General features: G+C 42.1%; 1 protein-coding gene across 1 annotated transcript in view; it reads left to right on the plus strand.

Moving 5' to 3' along the window:
* The window catches only part of CPS1 (carbamoyl-phosphate synthase 1, mitochondrial), a 92,324-nt gene extending 70,576 nt beyond the window's left edge, over positions 1-21,748 (plus strand). Inside the window, exons 29-38 of the mRNA XM_009575904.1 lie at positions 3,293-3,370; positions 4,396-4,503; positions 5,755-5,844; positions 7,235-7,405; positions 10,057-10,131; positions 13,101-13,199; positions 18,461-18,520; positions 19,463-19,575; positions 20,115-20,244; positions 21,650-21,748. Coding sequence (XP_009574199.1) covers positions 3,293-3,370; positions 4,396-4,503; positions 5,755-5,844; positions 7,235-7,405; positions 10,057-10,131; positions 13,101-13,199; positions 18,461-18,520; positions 19,463-19,575; positions 20,115-20,244; positions 21,650-21,748 — 1,023 coding nt within the window. The remainder of the gene's footprint in view (positions 1-3,292; positions 3,371-4,395; positions 4,504-5,754; positions 5,845-7,234; positions 7,406-10,056; positions 10,132-13,100; positions 13,200-18,460; positions 18,521-19,462; positions 19,576-20,114; positions 20,245-21,649) is intronic.
* Positions 21,749-24,372: the final 2,624 nt, after the last annotated feature.

Consider the following 24,372-nt stretch of genomic DNA (forward strand, 5'->3'; position numbering starts at 1 on the left):
AGAGTTTGAATCCTCTTTTTTTTCCCTAACAGGCAGACCATGGGAGCCTGTGCAAGTATCCTTACTGATACCACTGGGATGCCTGCATGGAGCAGGGGTGGCAGTTAGCTGTTGTACCCAAGCATCCATTTCTGACCAGTTAATTATATAAATAGATGTAGGCTAGTGGGCTGGGACCCTTCCTACCCCATTCAGGCTTGCTAGTGGCAGGTTATGTCAACCAGCATAGAACTTATAGCATCTTTCACTCAATTTCTGTTTTGCCTGGGTTCTTTGAACAACTTAAAACTTCATCCTGGCATCTTCTCTCTCACCAATGACCTTTTTTTTTTCCCCTTTTTAAATTGCAAGATTTTGCTATGACATTTAACTTTCCGAATCATGTACTGAGTTCCATTTTCCTCTGATACAAAAGCAGGACTGCTCCTGCTTACTGTTAATCCAGTGGGATTATTGATCTGCAGAGTATGTAATGAAGAAGATGAAAGCTCTGGTTTCCATTTTAAATGTTCTTCAAAAGCTAATTTGGGGATTTTTTTAAAGTGTCTTTTTCCTAGCGAAGGGAAGGATTTGGTCTAGTCCATTGATATTTAGAAAAGAAAAATCTGAGCAATTTCCTAAAGACATGAGTGCTTCAGAACAGAGTAAGCAACTCAAAGCCTGAATTTCTTCTATACCTTCTGTCAGTGTTATTGTACAAGGGACATTTGGAGAGATGAGAGTATGGGAGGAAGAGAAAGTTAAACGATCAAGGTTGAATGAAGAACATACAGAATTCAAAGTCTGACCTTTCAGCAGTCTCTGAGTTTGGCCTCGTCTTTTGGTCTGTTTTCTTCTGAGGGTTTTTCCCCCACTTTTTGAATGATCGTTGTTCAGAACAGTATTGTAGCACCATAAACACTACTGTTACAGGAATCTTGGAGTTAAAAATAAATAAGTCAAAAAAGGAACTCTCTGAAAACACAACTGGCTATGGAAGCCAGACACATTACTGCTTACTCAGAGGATTTCTTAGGTGGTTAAAGCTTGAACAAGAACAAAACCATGTGGTTTTTAAGTGTAAGAGGCAAATGATGGAAGTTTAGCGTTTCAGCAAGAAAAGATGGAATGAAAGAGAGATACCTTGCAAAGTAATAATATCCTGAAGGATAGGTTAGTGTGGAGGCAAGCAGACCACTTACTATCATCTTTGAACAACTTTAAAGGAATTTTTGACAGTGGGAGAGTACCGCTGTTACTTCCATCAGAAGGAAATATATAACTAATCCTCAAAAGACTACAGGGTCAACCTATGGTAGAAACCAGATTCGTAGCAGTGCTCAGCCTCCCAAAACACCTAGCTTCTCTCTATACTTCATCTTAAGTACCCTGCTTAGTGTTTCCGTGCTCACTCACAGAAGCAGACCAGGCAGCAGCCCTAAGCCATGTTCACTTTCTCATGCCGCTGGATGGCTTTTGGATGGCAATGGATACCCTATAGGAGGCTGAAGCCCAGGGAAGTGACCCATGGTCAGCTTAATTTGACACAGCTTGACTGACTTGAGTTGGGCAATGTTGTTCTTCATTGCTGAGAGGTCTCATCCCCGGTACAGGAGGCCCTGCTGGGAGTTGAAGTTGTAGAGTCTCAGCAATATGTGATGTATTCCTTGGGGTCTTTTCTTCAGGAAATTGTAGTTCTGCTACACAAATAAGGCACTGACACTTGCTGCAAACGTGACCAGTTGCACACCATGAGATCAGAGCTCTGGCCCTGATCCTGCAGAGACTTACACAAGGTTTACATGCTAAATTTTTGCTGGTGTAGTCAGACTGCTAAGGGAAGATTTCTTTCTTCATCCAGTATTTTATATTGACAAAAGCCATAGTATAGTTGAAGCTAAGCTAGCAAAAAGCAAACCAGAACAAAAGTACTGTATTCTGCTTCTGAATAAGGGAGGTTTTTTTAGTCTCGTCAAGGCCTGTGAGTGGTTCCACAGAAGCTAGCAATATTAGCTGTGAGCATACAGCTGAACATGAGCATCTTTGTGGGACATAGGCTTAATTTTTCTGGTTATAAAGCCTGACCTAGTTCTGTTCCATCCAACAGAGCACCTCCAGATAAAGTGCCTGACCAGTGTTGTTCTGTTGTTTTAGCTACTTTGCTGTTATGGTGTTGCGTCATTATGGCATTTATGTGGTCAATAATGTTCAAAACGTCGTGTGCGACTTGAGACAGATTGGAGTAAACAAGGTTGTATGCACATATAAAATCTTCCAGTGAAAAACTGCAGTGAGACAGAAAGTTACAGGACACAAGCCACTAAATTTATGAAACAGTGTAGGCTGCGGCATTGTCCTTGCCTGTGAATTTACCCTTGCACTGATAAATGTAAGGAATTGTGTCTTGTAACTTTTGGAGTTGCTTTATTTTTTTTTTTTCAAGAGGAGCCTTTTGAGCATGCACAGACTGTCACTTACTCCATTTTATTCTCTAATAAATAACAGGCAGTTAACAGTGGATGGGACAGGTAAAATGTTGAGACATAAAGCTGGCCTGGAAGAATGTGGATTAGATTTTTAACCATCTGTTGGAGCAGGTGGCTGGAAGGAGAAGGCATTAGAGAAGAGTGGGAAGTGCGTGCTAGCATCCCAGAGATAGGCAGGAACAAGAGGAAGGAAAACCATGTATACCAGGGAATGTACTGAGAGTCAAGGACAAGTTGTTTCTGGCCCAGCTATAATTAGCGGCAACTTCTCCCTGGGAGACTTAGGAAACTAGGCAGAGAAATGAGTAAGGAATGCATCAGTTGCCTAAAATACATGACTCTCTAAAATAGCGAACAGCCACTATACAAAGTTATTAAGTATTCCAAGAATCAATTACTCTGTGAAGCAGTATGCCCAGTGAGGTGGCTGGGAGGCTCAGAGGAAGAAAGAATTTAAGATCTTGGAGGTAAGGAACATCTTTGGGAGACAGGATCAGAGGTCACTGTATCCATGCACGCGTCCCACTATCTTCTTTCTACCATGGTCTCACCTAAAAGCTCTTTGTGGTTTTGCCCCAAATTTCCCTGTCATGGCGACATTATGGAGGACTCAAACTAATGCATCAGTGGCTTTGGGAAATCACACCAAGCTTACCCCCATTATTTCTTTGCAAAGTTCACTTATCTGTGGAAATAAGGATATTAATAGATTGGTCTTGTGGGATTCTGCTTCCAAAGCTTTTCCAGTGATGAATAGTGGAGCACTTGGATGGTCCCCACATACTCTGAAATAAAAATTTTCTTCTTTTGTCTTGTCTTGATGACAGGATCACCCTGTGGTACTCACTAAATTTATTGAAGATGCTCGTGAGGTGGAAATGGATGCTGTAGCCAAGGCAGGAAGAGTAAGAACTTTGCTTTTCCTTAATATTAAACTTCTTTTTCAGGATCGGAGACTTGCAAAAATGGGTGGCTTGAATGATTTACTATACAGCCATGGATTTGTGCTGAGAAGAGTAAAGAAACAAGAAAAGATGAATTCATCTTGGGTTCAAAAACATCGTGCTTGAAAAGCTAACCCTACCTTATTGTATCCATCTAAATAGTTATTTTTTTAAGCATTGATTAATGATATGAATGAATCCTTTAGAATGTAATTTTTACTGGATTCGTAAATCACTGGCTTCACAAATTACTTTCATCAGAATTGTATCAGCATGTGTTATGGTATTACCACAGTTGTTTTATTATTACAACTTCACTTTGCACTTCATTACTAATCAAAGACAGTTCTCACAAAAAAAATCACAAACTTCTCATTTAGCGGAAGTATTCTGTTTTCAATCTTCATTTTTAACCAGCAGACAAGATCACTTTTTCAGTATCAAGGTAGTATGCCTTGATGCAATTCATTCAATTTAAATCCTTAGCCTGAATTCCCTCTGCTTGCTTTTCTGCATGGTTAAAACACCACAAAAGAGTGGGGGGAAAAAAAAATACACAAATTATGTTGTCCATACTTGTTTCTGCTGGGGAATGACAACTTTTTTGTATTCGTGGCAAGCAGAACTTAGAGAGCTGGTTTAAAGCCTAATTAGCTTTTACCTTCTGAGTCAATGTGTGTTAGAGAGAAGAAGGAAGCCTTAGGATCTCCAGACTGTGGTAGGTTTTGTCAGGTTCGCAGTTTGCTTAACCACGATACGAAAGACACTAACATGATCCTCTTGTTCATATACCTTGTGTGTCCTTCAGGCCTATTCTCCCCAACATCTTGGGGGATTCCCTTTTTCCCCCCCGTCTGTATCCTCTTTTGGGTACATCTCTGTTCAGGAGACTCTGCTGGGCTGTACTTAGCAGAGGGCACGGAGGTGGGGGGACAGTTCATGAGAGAGTGTGCAGTGACTAACTGCTCTCTTGTTGCTGTTTGCAGGTTATCTCACATGCTATTTCAGAGCATGTGGAGGATGCAGGCGTTCATTCTGGAGATGCCACCCTCGTGTTACCCACACAGACTATTAGCCAGGGAGCCTTGGAGAAGGTAGGTGTTGCACTAGCACTGAAAAGAGAAAAGAAAGTAAGAGTTTGAATCTGCTTTCCCCCTTTGCTTGGGAGAACTCAATCACCAATGGAGAAACAAAATCACCAACATTTTTTAAAGGCCAGTGTGATGTGTGCAAATGTAGGATGTTATTGTGCCCCCTGTGATTGGCTATACTATACATAGGATCATCTGAACTGTATCCCATTAATTTTAGCAGTAGAGCTACACGATTTCAGAGCCATTGGATTTTTTTTGTTTCATTGGTTTAGGACCAGCAACCATAGCAGTAGAGGAGTGTCTAATCCGTATATATGCCATGGTTCACTTTCCACTTCCTCTTCTCCCACAATCCTTAAATGATTAGATCAGGTGTATGACTTTCTAGCTGCCTGCCTTTTCTGGAAAGGATATCAGGATGAGTGAACCTCACCTAAACTTGATTTTTTGCCTTTTCGAGAATAAACCTAGTGCTAAAGAGTTAGTTGTCAAAATGAAAAAATTTTCATTTTCTAAATGAAATGTGCCATGCCCCGTGATAATCATCCTGGAAAGGATTTGCTTGGAAGCTAACAAGAGCTGTAATGCGATGGTCTGTCCTCCAGCTCTACAAGAATGTCCAAGGCCTTGTTTCTGAATATAGTCATCTCCTGGAGCAAAACTGTTCAAATGCTTGTACTGAAATGGCATGTGATTTCTTGACAAACCTAGAAAATAAGACCATAGTGTTTTCTCCCAATTTGTTCCAGAGTATTTCTGCTGACACACCTCCCACTGGTTTGTGATGGAACAGGCATGTTGGTGAAAGACTCTTGGGACACTTGTAAAACTGAGTAGATAATGAATAATGATGTTTTGCCATTTGAGATTTTCACCAAGAAAGGTATAAAGGCTCCACTGTGCAGTGTAGGAATTGCTACAGAGAGGGCAGGCTTTTATTCTCTCTCTTTCTCCCTCTTTCTCTTGCTTTCTCACACACACACACGAAGCTGCATTTTTACTTCTGCCCTCAAATGGCGCTTTGGGCTCGAGGTTACCAAGCAGATTAAACATGTTTGCTTCTGAAAGATAATGCTATTGTCAAAATGAAGATATAGAGAAAAAATATGTTAGGGCAGAGAGATGTGACATTTAAAGGAATCCACATGTGAGGTGATTTATTGCCACGATGCTGTCTATTCTGTGGGACTTATTTATTTATAAAATAGGTATACTTTTTTACTTTATTTATTTATTTATTTATCTCTGTAGGTAAAAGCTGCTACAGAAAAGATTGCAAATGCCTTTGCCATCTCTGGTCCATTCAACGTGCAGTTTTTGGTGCAAGGCAACGATGTGCTGGTAAGAGTTCTTGTGACTGTTGGAGGAAGTCAGGCTCTGCTCTGGATAGTTAGGCGCGTGGTTCCTGCAGTCCCTGTCATGGAAACTCTGTGGCAGTAACAGCTGTGGGTTTCTAACCTGCCTTGTCTGACAATGTGTGGCTCACCTTGTGCCACCCCTAGTCACGCAGTTCTCCCTGTCTGGCTGGGAGAGAGCATCCTCCCCTACCTACGCAGTGCAGCCATCGAGGGTGAAGCGAGTCTGGTTGCATTGTCTGTCAGCACTAGCTTTGTTTTGCTGTGGACTGTTGTCCTTCCCAAAATTACCAGTTTTGAATATGATGGACAGGACTGGGACCTGCGCCTCATCCTATGAACTGAATATCATTGCTTTTAGATCTCTGATTTCTTCTCTTCTCTTTAGCTATTTCGATCATTAAAATAAGCCTTCCAAGTTGTTGGAAAGAAAGCAAGACAATTTAGGTGTTTAAGTCTTTAATATAAGCCAATAGCATGGTCCTAGTAGCTTTCAGAAACAGAAGTACAGCACATGTCTGACTGTTTATGGGTAACAGTTGGCTTTCTGTTGCTAATGGAGGAAGGTCAGAGGAATATGAGCGGAGTATGACTGAGGAAATGGTGAATGGAAGGAAAACCTGACACGGTATAAAGGAGATGCATTATTGGTGAAAGATCCTGTTTGAGCTATTAGTTGAGAAAAATGTACTTGCCGTTCTTTACCTTTCTTCTGTTTCGCATATAGTTATTCAGAAACTCCACAGAGGGGCAGAATGGAGTTTTTCCTCCAAGCTGTGCTTGCCTTTCCTCTGGATAACGCCTCTTTTCCATTCTGTCTTAACTTACCTATTCTTGTCCCCCTTCACTTCCCCTTCATTCTTATTTACAGCAATTCTTCTTTTGCTATTGATCTTCATGGTGCGCTTCTCAGCAGGGTGCAGAACTTCTTTGTTTCTTGCTTGGGCCACTGAATGACTTCTACATGTAGATGAGGAAGGTCAATAAGGATAGCCCAGTCATTCACGAAGTGCCATTAGCATGGAAAAAGAACAAGGTGGGCTTCTAAAGGTTGTACTTCATGCCTGTGCACAAGTTCCATGCCTTTTGCACATTAACTTAGGGTATAATACAACACGTTTTCCGAAGTTCTAATTTTCAGACAATAGAGATGAAACGCTGTTGCAGAACACCGGACTCCTTGTATCTCAGGTTGGCCCCTACCCATCCCTCATCGCTGTTTGTGATATTGAACACAAGTTCTGTGCCTCTTATTTGGCAGTCTGAGGAACATCTCTGCCAAGAGGAGTAAGGACTGATTTCCAGAAACATGAATCAATCTATTTCTTCACTGCACAGTGCCTGACCCTAGTGTTTCTTCTTTTTAATCCCATCAGGTGATAGAGTGCAACTTGCGGGCTTCACGCTCCTTCCCTTTTGTATCGAAGACTCTGGGCGTCGACTTCATCGACGTGGCCACAAAAGTGATGATTGGAAAAGAGGTTAATGAGTCATCCCTCCCCACACTGGAGCATCCCATTATTCCCTCCAAATACATTGGGATTAAGGTATGGTTTCCAAAAGAACACCAAAAAAACCCACAACAGAGCCAGCACCTAGCACATTAATAGGCAATAAGTACTTTAATGCTCAGAGAGAACGATTCACTCGTTGGCCAAAGGCCAAATTGACCTTTTGCAGTTTCTGTTAAGATAATGTACGTAGGGAATTTTAGAGAAAAATCAAACGAAAATTATCCAGTGATTATTAACAAAATCAATCTTCCTTTATTTCTTACTTCTAACCTACTCTGAATCATGTTTATGAACTGCATAATAAATATGCACTTGCAGAATTGAACACCGAAGTTCAGGCTATTTCATAATGCTATCTAATATATGTGTGGACATGTACAAATGTGTGTTTTGAGTGCCCCCCAGATTTTATCTTCGGGATTTGGGACATGGGCTGTTGAATGCATGGAATCCCTTTATATGCACCACCAGTTAAAATAGGCGTGAAAGTCTTAGATCCTTTGATTTCAGTGGGGCCAAGATTTTACTTTTCATAATTTCTAAGCTTATATAGCCTCGAGATACCAAAGTGTACTGTAGATATTTTTAATGCTTAGTGGAAGAAAAAAAATTAATTGAAATTCCTAATCATAAAACCCTAGAACAACAGTGCAGAAAATACGATGGATAATGAGAATTGTTTATACAGAAACGTTCAAGCTTTAATAGCTTCCATATCAATTCAAAATTGAAGAAATGGAAAACACCTAACATCTTTCTACTAATAAAATGTTCAGACCTATTAAAATGCAAGCCGCATCTGTGGCCCAAGCCAGCGCAGGTTATTGGCAAGCCAGTCAGTCTAGATGTAGCTTTACATTTTATTTTGGTGCCACAGATAGGCATCATCTGAAATTCTAATCTGAGACTTTTTTATTTTTGTGAGTCTTATTTATTTTTTATAAATTTCTGTTATTTAGACCTGGGGCTTCTGCATTGTTGTTAGCTAAACTGTCAAGGGTTTTGTAGCCAACTCCTGGGAATGTTGGCTACAGAGCAGAAAACCCAACCGTATTCTTGAAAACTTCACTACAAAGCCTTTTACACTGCTTGTGTTCTGTGTGGATTTGTCAAATATAAAAATCTGCTAATACCTTTGGAAATGCTAAACTTTGAAAAATATTTCAGTTAAACCTGGCTCTCGTTATTCATGCATCATATTTTCTGTCCTCTTACGTTTTTATTGCTAGCAATATTTGCATGGAAATGGGATTTTGTTTCTCCAGCAGTTCTTAAATGCTCTGAAAAGAGAACATGAAACTCTCTTCTTCTTTCTCAACATAGCTGCTCCTTTGTGGATTCGGAGTCCCACCATTTTAGCTTTAGTGACTGAAATATTGTCTTGCCATGTTTGCTTGCAGAGTGATGCAAGTATCATGGCCTGACTAAGATTAAATCCTGGGTAAAGCATGACTGACTAAGTTTTAAATAGGATTTATTTGCAGTACCAGAGTCTGCTTCTGCTGACGCATTTTCATGTTCATGGCAGACAAAAGTTAGGGAGCTGGTGGACGGCTTTTGTTGCTTGTTACCTTTCAAGACAATACATGCATTAAGAATAATCCACCTTGACTGCCATATCTCAGCTTGAGACTATAGAGTTGACCACTGTAAAAGTTTTTCTCTTTACTTACAGAAGAAGCAAAACTGAACTAAAAGTCACCAAGACACACAACATTTATTTCACAATGAATTTCTGCTGTCACATTTTAGTTGGTCATTGTTAGGTGTCATGAAACAGCAGCTGTCTTGTCTATGGCGTAACCCTCACAGACTTCCAAGAACAGAATTATGTCTTTGGATTTAAAAATAGATTCTTTTATAAGTAGCAAGGATGCTGTCTTTATGCAGATGCCACTAGTAGTTCAAGATGGAGAGAAGCCTTGTAGAAAATTATTCCTTAGCAGAAAATTCTTGATTCGTTCCATGTTTGCCACATATGGTCATTTTCTCTCTAACAGAGAGTTTCTTTATCTCTGGCCCCCCCCCCTCTTCTTTTTTTAAAAAAAAAAAAAAAGGTCAAATTAGACAAGAGAACTCAGAGACCGCAGTGTCCTAAGTTCTCAGATAATGATGATAAGGGATTTTCATACAAAAGATCCAAAAAAATTAAGGGTGTGTATTTTGGAGGGGAGAGCGAAAATCTGAAAATCACTTGCGAAGTTTCATCTGGTTTATACCAGAAAAGTGCGTTCTTGTGGAATGGTTTGATTCCTGTGGATGAAAAATTTCTGTTGGAGAACAGTTTTCTCAGAAAAACTGACTGCCTTCAGATAGTCTCTCCTTGTTTCATGAATCGGATGCTTCACAGCCTTTCTGTTTTAAAATATGTCCTAAAAATGATAGTGATAGTGGGCTACCACAGATTAGAAATCTGCCATCAGAAAGTGAGCAGGACTGCAAGATTTAGAAGGATGATTTGTTGGTGAAATACATGTTTATTTGTTCCAGTCCGTCATCAAGATGCTGGGGGAACTCATTTGCCAAGTACTCCTTTGCTTATCAGTCTTGACCAGTGCTTTTTTTTGGATTAATTCATGTCTGTCTCTTTCTGTCACCTCCAAGTGTAGCTGGATTTTTTTTTTTTAAAATGATCCATTAAATTTTCGTTCTCTGTCTCCCTCCCCCCCTCTTTCTTTCACTAGGCCCCGATGTTCTCCTGGTCCCGGCTGAAAGACGCTGACCCTGTTCTCCGATGTGAAATGGCCTCTACTGGGGAGGTATCTTTTAGATTTGCTTTTTTTTTTTTTTTTTTAAAAACCAAGTCGCCTTTAAACATCATGAATCTTTGAAAGTGATCTTATTACTGCCTCAATCATGATGGCATCTGTAGCTTCTTCAGAAAATTGAAAACATCTTTCTTATCTGTAAAAATACATTGTCCTGGAAAACCCAGTTTATTCAGCCACTGGATGTCCCTCTTTACCTGCATGTCAGCTCCCTGGGTTGGACCTGGTTGGTGTGACAGCCTGAAATGAGTTTATCTGAGAGCTGTCGGGTTCTGGGAGGTTCTCGGTGCGTCAGTCCGAGACTGACAGAGAAGTGCTTCTAGACAGAGAAGTGCTTACAGCTTTCAAAACCCCCAATCGACACATGCCAGAATAGCAATATCGAGACTCCGGGTCATGAGCGTTTGGTCTTGGAACGTGCTAGTTACTTAAAAGCAACAAATATGTGTGGTGATATTTTTGTTGTTGCCTGGTAACCATCAAGGCATGTCCCAAGGTGCAAAAGGCGAGAGTGTGTGAATAAAATGCGATGGCTGCAGTACTGCCTGTTGGTGGGGTGAGGGGGAGACTGGGCTACTTTACCTGCTCTTTCTACAGCAGGCTGTGAGGTGCTTCCAAAATGTCTCTGGTGTCCGCGTGGCAGACTGTAAAGGCACAAAGCTGTTCCTCTTCCTGCATAGGCTCAGCACTGATGGGAGCCCTCACCCCTCAAGGGGTACAGGTTTCCATCTACATCATTTGAAGAGATATTAACTCATCTGGGACAAAGAGGTTTCTTTGTGAGTTATTGCTGAGCTGTCAATAGCTTCTGTAGATATACCCAAGCTATCTTTAAACTTGCTTGGTCTGTTACTTCCAGAAAAGAGTTGCGGTGGCAAGAGACTTATTCTGGGCTAGAAAGCCTACGTGGGAAGTGACTAAATACTGAGGCAATTAGATTAGGCTTAACTCTGCTCTACCATAGCTAGGCAGGTGGCAGAGCCTGGGCTGCTTCATTTGATATGTGCTTGGGTATGTCTACATGAGCTGTTTTCATTAGGAAAGACTTACCATTTTAGTATTAAAAAAGCACTATACCCAGATACATGGTAAGAACAGCCTTAGGTCTCCTACATCTCTCCAGAATTACTTTATTTTGCTCTTTATAATGTGTGGAAAACAGTATTGCAGAAGATTTCCTTTTGATATAGTTAATGGGCAGAAAAAAGCCAAGTGACTTCCTTATTTTCAGAACAAAATTGACTACACAGACAACCCCTTTCCCCCCCCCCCAAAAAAAAAAAAGGAATAAAAATGTAAGTAAGGGCAAGAATTATTTTTCTGAGCTTTATATGGAGTTAAGAGATTACCTTGGCCATAAGGGAAGGATTATTAACTTTTACGAGTTAGAAAGATCCATATTCACAAATGCCATAAAATGTGACAGTTATGAAGGTCTGTCTTATGAGTGAAGTAAGGATAATAACTTGCTTCGGGTAAAATGCTCAATTATTCCTCAAAGACATTTTTCACACACACGGCTTGATTTGGGCTTGAATTTGTCACATCTATCTGGCAGAGATGTATTTTGCTGGAATCCGTGGTTCCCACAACAGTAGAAGACACAGTGCTGGGGGTCCCTTTGAGTACTGTGGCAGTTTTGGCCATGCCATAGCGATAAACCTCTCCCGGCAGGCTGGAAACCCCTGGTCCAGCCTACAAGGCAGGGGGCTGTCCACCACCCTAGAAAGTCCAGGACATACGTAACCCCTCGGCCAGATACTGTAGAACAGACTGAGCAGTCAAGGATGAGTTTTTAGAGAAAAGCTGAGATACAAGTTGTCGTGATTTTTTTGATCTCTTCCCTTGCGAGGTTTTTGTTTGTTTGGTTGATCTTTTTTTATTTCAGAAGATCTGGCAAATCATCATTTGTTCTTCTTACATGAAATACTGGCTTCTGCTCACCATGGTAACAGTGAGACCATGAATGTGAGGGCTCACTTTGTGATGGGAAGGACCATAAGAGGAAAATGGGAGAGCAATTCTCAATCAGTCCCTTTATTCCATCTGTATATGTGTGTAGATTTGTTATTTCAAAGAGAAAAATCTGTGACAGTTTCTGCTTCTGACTGTTTTTCAACAAGTGTGGAGTTGTCCAGAAAAAGTGAGGGTTGTTTTTTTTTTTTTTTAAACTTTCAGAAAAGCTTATGCATTCCTCTTTTTGTCATCAGAATTCCAAATTTTGGTAAGGAACACGGTTTAGTTCTTTCAGAAGATCGTTACCGTATGACAGTCTGTAAGCAACTGAGCTCCACAGGCAGTTCTGAATGATGGAGAACTGCTAAATGATTTTTATTGATTTCTTTATCAAGTTTTTGTTTATATAAAATAAATTATTATGAATTGGCATGATGGCTTTGTTGTTTTCTTAGGTACATACTAACGCTTTACTTGAATTTCGTACATCTGTGGACTTCTAATGGAAAAGCGTCTTCATATACGGTGATTTATCTTCACAAGAAATGCCAGAAGTACATGACAGCACAAGTGCTGTCTTACCCCAGTTTGCAGCATGCACACACAGAAACATGCCTGCGTGCAGAACGCTCACTGGTATTTAAGCATTATATAATGTTAAACAATTTGCAGTGCACTCACAAACACTGGAGCAGAGGCTGTGTAGAGCATTCCCATAACTCAGCAGAATCAATTGTTGTTACTCCTTGGTGTGCTGTTTGAAATGAAAGTGTTGCTTATTCTTTCGTTATTGCTTCATTAAAATTACGAGATTTGTCTGCAATAATTTTCTGATTTATTTTTTCCCCCCTGCCTGCAGACTCCATGCAAAAGCAGTCTGATTCTGCGTGAAGAGGTCAAAAGAGCCTATATAAAAATTTCATTCCTGTTTCTTTTTAAAGCAATGTTCTTGGGCTGTTTTTTTTTTTTTCCGCTCATGCCACCTTCTTTGTGCCTTTTCCCAGGTCGCGTGCTTCGGGGAGGATGTGTACTCTGCCTTCCGGAAGGCTATGCTTGCCACAGGGTTTATGTTTCCTAAGGAAGGAATTTTGATTGGAATGCAGGTGAGTCCTAAAAATCAAAGCTGAGAAAGGACTGACACAGAGGAACTCAGTAACTGTTGCCTTGTTTCCATTCACGTGTCTTTATGGCTTAAATGTGCTTCTCTGCAGTCCGTCTTGAAGTGCAATAGGACAGTGTGGAACAAACACCATGGAAGTGTTTTTACTGGGTTCCCGAGGCTGGCCTAGTTTTTTCTCTGTGGCTCCTGATAGTTTCTACTGGGAGCTGCAGAAGTTCGCTGGGGGCAAACCCCCGGGATCGCTGCAAGCAGAGGCCTGGGATCGGAGAGTTAGAAGCCACCTTCCTGTGGGGAACAAAGCCCATAGATGATCAGTTCAGAGAAATGTCCCAGCTAGAACTCGGAGCCCACTCCTTGTTCCCACCCAAATGGGAGCCTTGGGAATGCTACTTTCCATTTCTGACATATAAACTGCCTTCATCTGTACATTGCCTCTTGCCCTTTTGAAACCAGTTCCCTTCCACCCCCCAGAACAGTGAGACAGTTTCTGTACCGCAGAGCTGGACCTGCTAAGCTTTCCCCATAGATTTCATTCACTCTGTTAGGTATGGCACTGTCGTGTTCCTCTCCTCATTGGAGTCATGATGGGAATATACTTGAGTGCAGCGGAGCAAGGGATTAAAGGACGGCAGTCTTCACTCTCCAGCCTGCTTTCCTGGCTGCCTAGAGGCATGGCTGCTGTTATTCCTCTCCCTCTTTGATGATGGTGCGTGGCCAATATTGCTCCCTACCATCCGCCTCCTATCAGCTAGGAGTAAGTAGCTCAGAAAGGAAGAACCAACGCTGGATTTGTATAGTAATGGTTCTGGTTTCCATATCTTGCCAGAGCTCTCTCCTCTTAGGGACTGCATCTCAGATACATATTCTGCAGGTCCAGTGATTCCATACCAGACTAGAGCTTGGACTTTGGGGTTTCGTCTCTTGCTGTCAGCATCCCTCAAAGGTGCTATATGTGACAGAAAGTTTAAATGGTGTCATTATGGGAATTTCCCCCAGTGCAATGGCTTCTGCTAACAGCCTTCACGTGAGGGAGGTCCAGATGGGTCTGCCTTAGGAACAGCCCTGCTCCATTCACAGTTCTGTATCAGTAAGGAGGATGTGCATTTCTGAATGAAAAGGTAGCTAGGCAGAAAAGCAAAAAGTGTTGGTTCTTCATCACAGGGTAGTTACCAACTGCAGGAGATGCTGAAGTCAGATACACTTGTAAACTTTGAGGTGTGTGTATGTTCCTCAGAAAAATCAGACATTTCCACTGCAACTAGCACATTCTTGGGCCCCATAAAGACAACTGGTTGCCTCCTGCCGTTTCCCCGTTGTGCTTGTAATAAGCTTATGCCCTATGTGATTGCATAAAGCTAATAAAACAAAAAACCAGAATATATGAATTTTCCTGTCAGACAACTGGGGTGTGAAAAATGTGTTGGGCTGTCTGTGCCAGCAGGGGATGTGAAAGAACTGTGTGAAAAGTGGCCAGAAAGGAACATGACTTCTGCTAACACAGATCACCGCTTAGTCCTTAAATATACACATATATACACACATCTACGGATTGAAACTGTTGCTCTAAGTTACTTCAAATTAGCAGAAAAGTCTTTGCTTGCTACCTAGATAAAGTTTAGAAGTTAGGTACGAAACTCTAGGCAGTTGGTACTATATATCTACTGTATATCTAATCACTGCAGATTTAAAATATTTTAAAAAGGGGAAAAGAAAAGCCAGGAGAAGAAAAAAGGAGAGAGCCCAGTGTTCAAAATTTAAGCCTATTTTCCTGGTAGCAGCTAAAAGGGAACAGGCAGCAAAGAGTAATTTTAGCTATAGAAAGTATTTACATAGGTTCTGTGTCAGTATTTGTTAAACTGAGCCAAATGTTCTTTGTACAAAGGTCTTCAGAAAAAAAAAAAGAGGGGAAAAAAAAAAAGATAAAACAACCCCAAAAGCTCAACACCCCAAACCGCTTAAAAGTAACAAGATTCTGTCTTTTTTTAATGAGTGGTTTACAGTTCATTTTCTTGCAAAAGAAACTTGAAAACAACAGATCAATCGCTTAAAGATCTCTTCTTCATCTCAGCATATTTCTTATATAATTAAACTCCAAAACAAGGAGTGTAAAGTTAACGCTGAGAACCATGTATTGTTCTGTCACCACTCTGGAGTTTGTCACCTACCTGCTTTTCAATGGGCTGTTTCGAAATCGGCCAGGTCTGCAGGCAGAGAGGGGAAATAAAGCCTTGTGAGAAGGGAAGGTTGAAATCCTGACCTAGACCTGACGTGTAGGCTATGAGTGATCCTCCCTGAGTATTACAGGCTGGAGGAAAGGGGAGCCCGTCACTGGGGAGCCCTTCACTGCAGAAACAAGAGGCACAAGGCAGGCTGTGGACACCAGCAGCGTTGTTCTCATTTAATCACAAACGTGAGGTCATGTACCTCAAACTGGCAAAGTTGTCAGTATCCTCGGAGGGGAAACACAGGCTCAGAAGGACAGATGCGGGTCGCCCCTCTCCATGACCACTTAGTGTTTAAATGTCATTGCTGTGAGGGGGTGACGGGGTGGAGGTCCCTCCCCAGGCAGAGGCCCCTGGCTTTCAACTGCGGGATGGTTTCTGCAAGCTGTTCTGGTGCACTCGGGGCTGATTCTCGTCAGGAGCACATATGCCAGCCCACTTGGTTGTCTCTGAGGAAGGTGCTATGTTTCATCTGCAGTGAATGGTGAGCTCAAAATATACCCCACTTTTGGAGGCTTCATTGCTTCATGACTGGCATCTCGCTCTGATCTTTAGACTGGACTTTTAGGTTTTGCAGGGAGAGAAATAAGAAGCCAAATGGTGGTAAGTTCTGCTTCCCTCAAAAGTGTCTAGGCTCAACATATTTAGGTTATTTGGTATACTGCACCGTTATGTCATTGCTATTAATTATGTTGAGGTGAGAGGAGGCTTCCTTCTTGAGGAAAGTCAAATAGATGTAGTTAACAGTAGCAGAGGGGGAGATTTTTGTTTCCTTGCGAATGTTTCACTCTGTGGGGTATTTTGCAAATCAAGAGTCAAATGTCTGTGCTGCAATCTGCAGTCCAAGACACCCAGGTAATGAACCCAGCCTTGCAGAAGGGCTTCCATGTTGGAGTACTTACAGGTTGCAATTCCAGTGGTAATCCTACTAGGGCCACGCAGAAATGTTGCTAACAAAGCAGTCATCCTCGAGGTCAAACTGGCAAGCGCTCCTTGACATCTGCGGGACAGCACAAAGCAGGTTAGGCAACCAGCCGGGACTGCAAGCCCGCTGGATTGTCCTTCAGTCATGAGGACTCTCTGACATTGCACAGATCGAGGTTCCCCAGGATTTTAAAGGCCTGATGCTCTCCCAGGGTAAATGGAGTATGGCTTTCTTGTTAGACAAATGAATCTCTGCCAGTTTATGCAAGCTGATAATCTGACCTCTTTTCTTTTCACAATTTGGAGAAATCTATGATGCTGAAACTCTGAGTCTGCCATTAAATAATTTATATGTTATGCGAGAGGAGTTGAAAAGCTCATTTTACTTTCTTTCCTGATTGGGCTATTCAGTGATATCTCTGGGATGGAGTGCATCTGTCTTACATCTGTGCTGGTGACCACGAGATGCGGAAAGCTTTTGATGGCGTATTTTATTTTTAAATCCCAGCACTCCAAGTCTGTTGTTTCAAGGTAACCTTCTGCCTTGGTTCCTTGCGTACCAGAATTTTTGCGTGCTCCACAGTGGATTTGGATACAGAATTCAAGATTATCACAGAGATGAGCTGGCTTCATTTTGAGCTGGATCTTAGTGAGAACTGGTGGAGCTGTATTGAATTAACTGCGGATGTAGCCCTTTACAAATAGCAAGGCATGCTAGCAAACACGAGAGAGAGGTTATAAGAAATAGAACTTTTCCGATAAAGGAAAGAGAATACTATTCTCCTACAATAAATATCTTCCACTGAATAAATCTGCTTGTACTTTTCACCTTTAGTAACTAATGGTTTCTTACACAGGTTCTTTCAGCCAGGTTGTAAATCTGAGGCTGCTCCGATGCAAGCTGACAGCTGTAATTTCTTCTCATGGAGAGGCTGTTTTATGTGTCACAAGTGTTCAGTACATGTTTGATAGAAGTTTATAATGCTGTTGTGAAAGCGAGCGCCCCTGACCAGAAGGCAGAACCGTTCTCTCTGACTGGGAAGCTGCCAACCCTGTCACATTGTATATTTGTATTTTCCAGTTAGCGTACAGAACAAGATGGCTTTCAGAATGAGGTTCTTTCCAGAGTGCTCAGAAAAACTCTGTTGACTCCTTTTCTCCACTGGAAATCGTTCACCCTTCAGAATATTGTTCTCACCCATAAAGGTTAAGCCACCAGTAGCTCCAGCAGGGAGAAGGGAGCTTGCAATAATCTTACTTGCAAATGGCCAGACCAGGCTAAAGTTAAAAGCGAGATTCAGCCTGCCTTGGCAGTGAGAAGTGCATGTGTTGCGTCTGATCTTTTCATTGCTGTACCTTCAACATCCAGAAGAAAGTTATGCTGGGATCAAATTTTCACTCACCTGTTTCTCTAAAATGGCTTGTTCACATGCAGATGTCTACAGGACGTCATCTGAGCTTTATTTCTTCTAAATTATGTTGGTGTGCATTATGAGGGAGTCTTTCAAAGGTGCCCTAAGTACCTGGGCATTCAGGTCCTCATGGGAATAGGGTGTCCCAGTCTCTTGAGGGGTTTTGTGTTTTCCATTTCCATATGCCCATGGGAGTTAGAAATGCACTCACGCATACACAGGCTCTTTATCATGTGGATTTGCAAATAGAGCATCCAAAAGCAGCCCAAAGCCTGTCCATATTTGTTATCTGCCGGAAAAGAAGGCCAAATGTTTGAGCAATGATTGAAAAGATGTTTAATTAGGAGCAGAGGAGACTCTAGTTGGTGTATTTGAGAAGGCAATTGCCCAGATATTTCATATGCAGTAGCAAATCTCCTGTAGTTGCAGTCGAACTTAGTATGGGAACGCTTACCCTGGTGTTGTACAAAATAGGTCTTAGCTGGGAGTGACTTGGACTTCAGGATCCAGACATTTCTTGGAATGGCACTCTGCACGCACATTCAGATATTTCTGCGCACGCACACACACGCTCTCAGCACAGAAAGGTGCATTTGCCTATTAGCACAGTCTGGAGGAGCAGACCAATAAAACACCATTTCTAAATCCTAGCTTTGGTGCTGTATCTAATAAATTTCCTTTTTCAGAAGTCCTTCCGCCCCAGATTCCTCAGAGTAGCAGAACTATTGCATGAGGAAGGTTTTAAGGTAGGTGGTTTCTGTTATTTATAGCTAGAGAGTTTTCAAAATCTGAAACGTACTCAGCCTGCTATAGGAATGGAGAATGTTGGAGTTTATTTGGAAAAAAGGACATTTTCGAAGTACAACAGGGATTTTTAGCTGAGTGATCCGTAAAGTCAGCAGGTATCACCCAACTAAAAGTTCTCATGGTTGTTTAATTGAGCAAACAGGACTAAGTCATGAGGGCAAGAACAACCCTGGCTCTGCTATCAGCCTGTAGCCAGGATGTCACGTTACAAACTCCTCTAAGTTCTCCAAGAAACAAAAATGCCAACAGGATGCCATGTATGACAGGAGGGGAGGAAGGGGAAGCCTTTTATATGGAGTAGGTCTTTACAGTGCTTCATTTTCAGTGATATTCACAAGCTGCGGACATATGAAATTTGTGGTGTTTACATCCCCCTTGTAACTCTTCTGCATCATTTTGCATCCATATCCCTACTGAAGGGTAACTAGCAACACGGCCACAGAAGATTGGGGAGAGCTTTTTAGTATTAAGTATTTAAGTACTATTTTCCTCAGTGGCATTAGTGTAACTACTGGATTTACAGTTCTGCCATTCATTTTTTGCTAGGCCAAAAAAAAAAAAAAGGCAAAAAAAATTTATAAGTGATTGAACTTGAGCCCTATTAAAAGTCAGAGGGATTTAGGTTTTCCTAAGCCACTTAACTGCTTCTGGATGTGTAACTATCATTCATTGACTATCATACATCAGAAAATCACAGATAACAGAAAGTTGGGAAAGTCATGCTGTGTCTGTCTGTATGGAGAGACACTCTTGTGATGAAAAATGCCCTCCAAAATCAGCTGTGACAACCAGGCTGTGTGTTGGGTCAGACCCACATGAATTAAATGAAAAGTTTCATTATTATGAAGCACACAGTAGGTAACTTTTTTTTCTCTTAACAGCTTTATGCCACAGAAGCAACCTCGGACTGGCTCAATGCTAACGGTATCCGGGCAAATCCTGTGGCATGGCCATCGCAGGAAAGCCAGAGTCCAAGCCTTCCTCCGGTCAGGAGGTAAGAGCAATACTCACCTTGTCAAATTTGTGTTAACATCCAGGACAGCAAGTACAAGGGGCGAATTGCTGGCCCCATTGAGATAAATGATAGTAATTTAATGGGACTTCGGATTCAATCCAAAAGTTTTGTTTTATCTGATTCTGTCCGGAATTGCCACAGCAGGGAGGTTTCAGCTTAATTAATGAACATCTCATTTAATATGGCTTGGATGTATTGCTCCATGTTACATTTTCACGCAAGGGTACGTAGGATCTGAATATTTAGCCTTTAATGACAGTCAGTCATGCCTTTAAGAGTTGTGTTGAGCTGTATGAAGGCTGAATATTGCTTTGCATCACTGAATAGAACAGAAATAAAGCCCAGATTCCTGAGTCCCTGCTTAGCGGGGGCTAACTCTCAACTCTCCTTTCTTGGGATGTAAGACTAACCTTAAATGAAAATTTTCAGTGTTGTTTACCTGCGTGCCTGTGCTATTGATCACAGATTTTCATTAAGCAAGACACACTGTGATACTATCTTGTGCATTGTCTCTTCAGGCTTGTAAAGGATGGGAAAATAGATCTGGTGATTAACCTGCCTAACAGCAACACCAAGTTTGTCCATGATAATTATGTGATCCGGAGGATGGCTATTGACAGTGGGATTGCTCTACTCACTAATTTCCAGGTACTTCCCATGTTGTTCTTCCTTCTCTTAGTTATAAAAGCTTTCAGTGCTTGTGACTGTAGATTCCAGTGTGTTTGGACCCTCATTGTCTCTGACAAATATTAATGTGCCTGAAAATCATGGCAATGCAATTGTTTGAATGTATTTTCTTTTTGCTACTATACAAAATAACGTCGCTTAAAGGAAAACAAACAAACAAAAAAAAGAAAACCTTGGGTCCCGTACTGCAGTTCACTTCAGAGCAAACTTCTTGCACAGGATTGCCTGTAACATTTAAATTATGTATGGGTGCATGGGAACAGTGTTTTAGTGGGATGTTTTTCCAGTACGGTCCTTAAACTTTAGAGCAGGATGTAGCTGGGCTCTGAAGTTGTTGCTGCATCACTTTCACTTCAGAGCAAACTTCTTGCACAGGATTGCCTGTAACATTTAAATTATGTATGGGTGCATGGGAACAGTGTTTTAGTGGGATGTTTTTCCAGTACGGTCCTTAAACTTTAGAGCAGGATGTAGCTGGGCTTTCTTGAATGATCCTTGGGGCAATCCAGTTCCAAAATGACATCCAAGTGGAATTGCAGCCTGTGCTGTTGTAGTCCCCAGTTGCCAGTCATTATGTGTTCGTAGCTCCTGACAAACCCCTTTCACAGACTGATAGGGGAAGAGAGATTTGGTAATGCAAAGTGGGACTCCTGCTGACAGCAGTATCTTGACTTCCTTTGCAAGTGGCTTCAACTGTCACAAAAGGGCCTCATCTGGCTCTCATTAAGCACAGCAGCCAAATTCCTGTTGATTTCGGTGGGTGCTGACATGGAACCCAGTGACTTGAACTGGTGTCCAGCTGTGCAAAATCTTCTGCTGTGATTGGAGTGAGTGCAGAGCAGAGAGAGTGCCAAGCTGCCAGTTCGTAGGCAGGATAATGCCAAACATGATTAGCAGGAAGGGGAAATCGAAGACCCATCCTCTGCCTACTAGCAAAACACACACTGACAACCAGAACGGGGGTCCCCATCCAAAATTTATTACCACACCTGCTTGATGCATTTCACTGAACCGTTTTGATCGCAGAGTTTTAATCTCCTGAGTTTGAGAGAGGAAAACAACCCTGTGTTCTCCTAAAGGCTTGGGCTGTAGGGGGAAACAACAGCTCTCATGGGACAGAGCTGTCTTGCCAAAGAAGCCCGGCACCTCTACATCTCTCCAGCTGGACAGGCAGGTTCCAGAGAGCTGGAGCCAACACCCATGCACAGTCACCTTGCAATTGGTATCGATTTGGATGGACTCAAGGACAGGACCTGCATTCGGGTAGTTTCAGGGTGACAGTGTAGAAGTGTGGAGCCTGCTCTATTACTCAGCCTTCTGTAGAAGGCTTTGCAATGCTCAGTCCTCCTCTGCTTTATATTGACAGGTGACAAAGCTTTTTGCTGAAGCTGTCAAATACTCTGGGAAATTGGACTCCAGGAGTCTCTTCCACTACAGACAGTCTGACAATGGAAACACTGCATAGAAGAGCTATCTCCAACCCGCAATCTTACTGCTTCTGGCACCACAAAAGAGAGGGGATCTCAGATCATCCACCTAACCATCTTTCCATGTATTTTGTAGCATCTGCACTGGTTGTTTCTCCAACTCACACAAACTAATTCCTAGCCAATACTTTTGATAGCTCATTGGAAAGCTGTCCTCTCCCCAGCCTTTCCACCATCTTCTCCTCATTTCCACATAGGATCAAATATTACTTACTTACTAGGTGGGTAGATCTATACACCACCATAGCAGAGGAGATGGAAGGAGATACAAGTGATCCTACATGGGGGTTGTTCCTTCTTTTCATAACCAAGCCTGCTCCTCCTTAGGAACGCCTTCCTTAGGTCCATACTCCCAGTTCTTCTCATGCTGGACTCCTAGAGGCTGGCCCCAAGCTCCTATAGAAAGACACATAGCTTTCTCTGTCCATTACTGATTATTGAGGATTTTATGACTTCATGTAACAATTAGACATCCTCCTGCTTGATCCACCTGATGATACCATGGACACCTGCCATGGTGATGAGTGTGATAGAAGCTCTTTAAAGACAGATGAACATGAATTTCCCACGATTCCCTGCAACAGCTGGCAGGCATGATGCAGCTACTTTTTGCTTGGTTTTTCACCCTGGCCAAGAATCATCATCTTCAGCCTGTAGATTTGATGGAAGAGGAAGGCTGTATGTGCGTGTACTGGAATTGCTTCCAAGTTCTGCTCAGTCCTTCAGGCTATTATTATTACTTTTTTTTAAAATTCTGGTTCATCATTCTGAATTCAAGCTGTTGTTCCTGTATCATAAAGGCTCTCTCTCAGCTTTGTGTGTGGCTTCAAAAGTGGAGAACTCCCCGAAGACTTCTGTGTGTTGCTGTCCAACATTTTGTGCCGTGATTGTGGACATTAAAATTGAATCCTTTCAAAACGAGGTGCAAGTGTTTACAGTGCTTTACCCCTCCCAATTAAGTGACCCCTTCACTTTTGCTCCAGCCTTCTCTGCTGCTTTTTCAGCTCTGGCAATGCCTGCAAATGCTGTCCGCGGAGCAGGCACCCACTGTGCCACATGTTGCACGTTATCATTTGCTGTCTGCACAGCAGAAGAGTTCAGCAGCTCTGTGGCCAATGGCACTGCATCCTGCAGCATATACAGTGTCTGCCTCTAAACGTTTACCAGCTAAGGAACATATGTGTCTTGTCTTTTTTCCCCTGTGTTGCAGTATTTACACAACACACCCTGGAGTCGGGAAGATTCAAAGTTGGACAACTTTTCTGATACTTGCCCGAGTAAGCTAAAGTGGAGCATTTTCCTCCAGCCATGCTCTATCTGCCTGAGGTGCCGGTCTCAGGGCACTGCTAGCTTGTAGTTACCTACTTCTTATGTATCCCCCAATGCCTCCAGGCCCTGCCAAGAAATACTGCTGCCAGCTAGTGCTAGATGTATGGTGGTGGAGCTGGGTACCACCCAGCAGTGCTTTTTCTGAAACTATCAGCACTGAAAGTAGTGCACTTTGAGCTGTGTTGAGGAGATGAGCAAACCTAGGCTGCTTCTTGCATGTGCTGCCAAGTTCCCTCGGGTCCCAAGAAGCTTTGAGTGTAGAGAGAGAATAAGGGCGGATAGATAGTCTGGGGTTTTTAAAATTAGCACTAAAACATTTCAGGAAGGATATAAAGTCTGATGAGAGCTGTTATTGAAAAGTGCAAAAGAGTGGACAGAGGTTGGGATGCCTTTGGGTACCATGGGACACTCTGAACAATTGGTGCTATGTGCCAAGACCAAATTTTGAACCAGGTGTGGACTTTATTTCTGATCTGGTTGACAGCCCAAGTGCTCATCATGGGCATTTCTTCAGTACTAACTTTTGTGATGAACACAACCCTCCCTGCTGTGCATAGGGAGAGCTTTGCACTTTTGAGTAGAGATGTTACTAAAAAGAAAACAAACAAAAAAAACCCCCAGCCAAAACTCCAGAAGAGCCCAGAGGCATCAACTATTCACCCATTCAGTTGTGAAATGGATGACTAATGGTGGTTAATGAAGCAGCACTCTCTAAATGCATCCTGCACATTTTTTTTTTTTCAGTGGCAAAAATCCCATTAACAACTGGTGTCACCTCACATCCTTCCACCCTGCTTTTACCTCTAGTAGTGAACAAAGCGACATCTTGAAACATCTGTATGCTCTTGTTCTTCCTCTTCTGTTTTCTCACCTCTCTTGTGAGCTGAAAATGAAATAAATGCTCTGGATTGTCACAGCTACTTGTTCATGAATTCTGCGAGGCCTGGGTTCTGCCTTTCTTTTTTTAAAGTCTCTCTCTTTTTTTTTTTTTTTTTTTTTTTTTTTTTTAGCATTGATGAACACTAGCCTGTTAGGAAACCATCATTCTTACGTTTGACAGTGAACGCATCATTTAATGCAGAGCTGCTGTATGCCTCAGAGGTGAGGAGGTGGTGGGAAAAGAGCAGCAGGACAGAGCAAATGCTCTTTCTGTTCAGCTGCATGTACACAAGAGAAAGGAGGAACCCTGATCCTCAGGAGGGAAATGGGAAATGTAAGTGAGGAGCCAGATGATAGAGCAGCGGGCTAAGAAACATTGAAGAGAGAGGAACTT

The sequence above is a fragment of the Fulmarus glacialis genome, unplaced genomic scaffold, assembly GCF_000690835.1.
Source record: "Fulmarus glacialis isolate BGI_N327 unplaced genomic scaffold, ASM69083v1 scaffold5800, whole genome shotgun sequence".
Classification (NCBI taxonomy): domain Eukaryota; kingdom Metazoa; phylum Chordata; class Aves; order Procellariiformes; family Procellariidae; genus Fulmarus; species Fulmarus glacialis.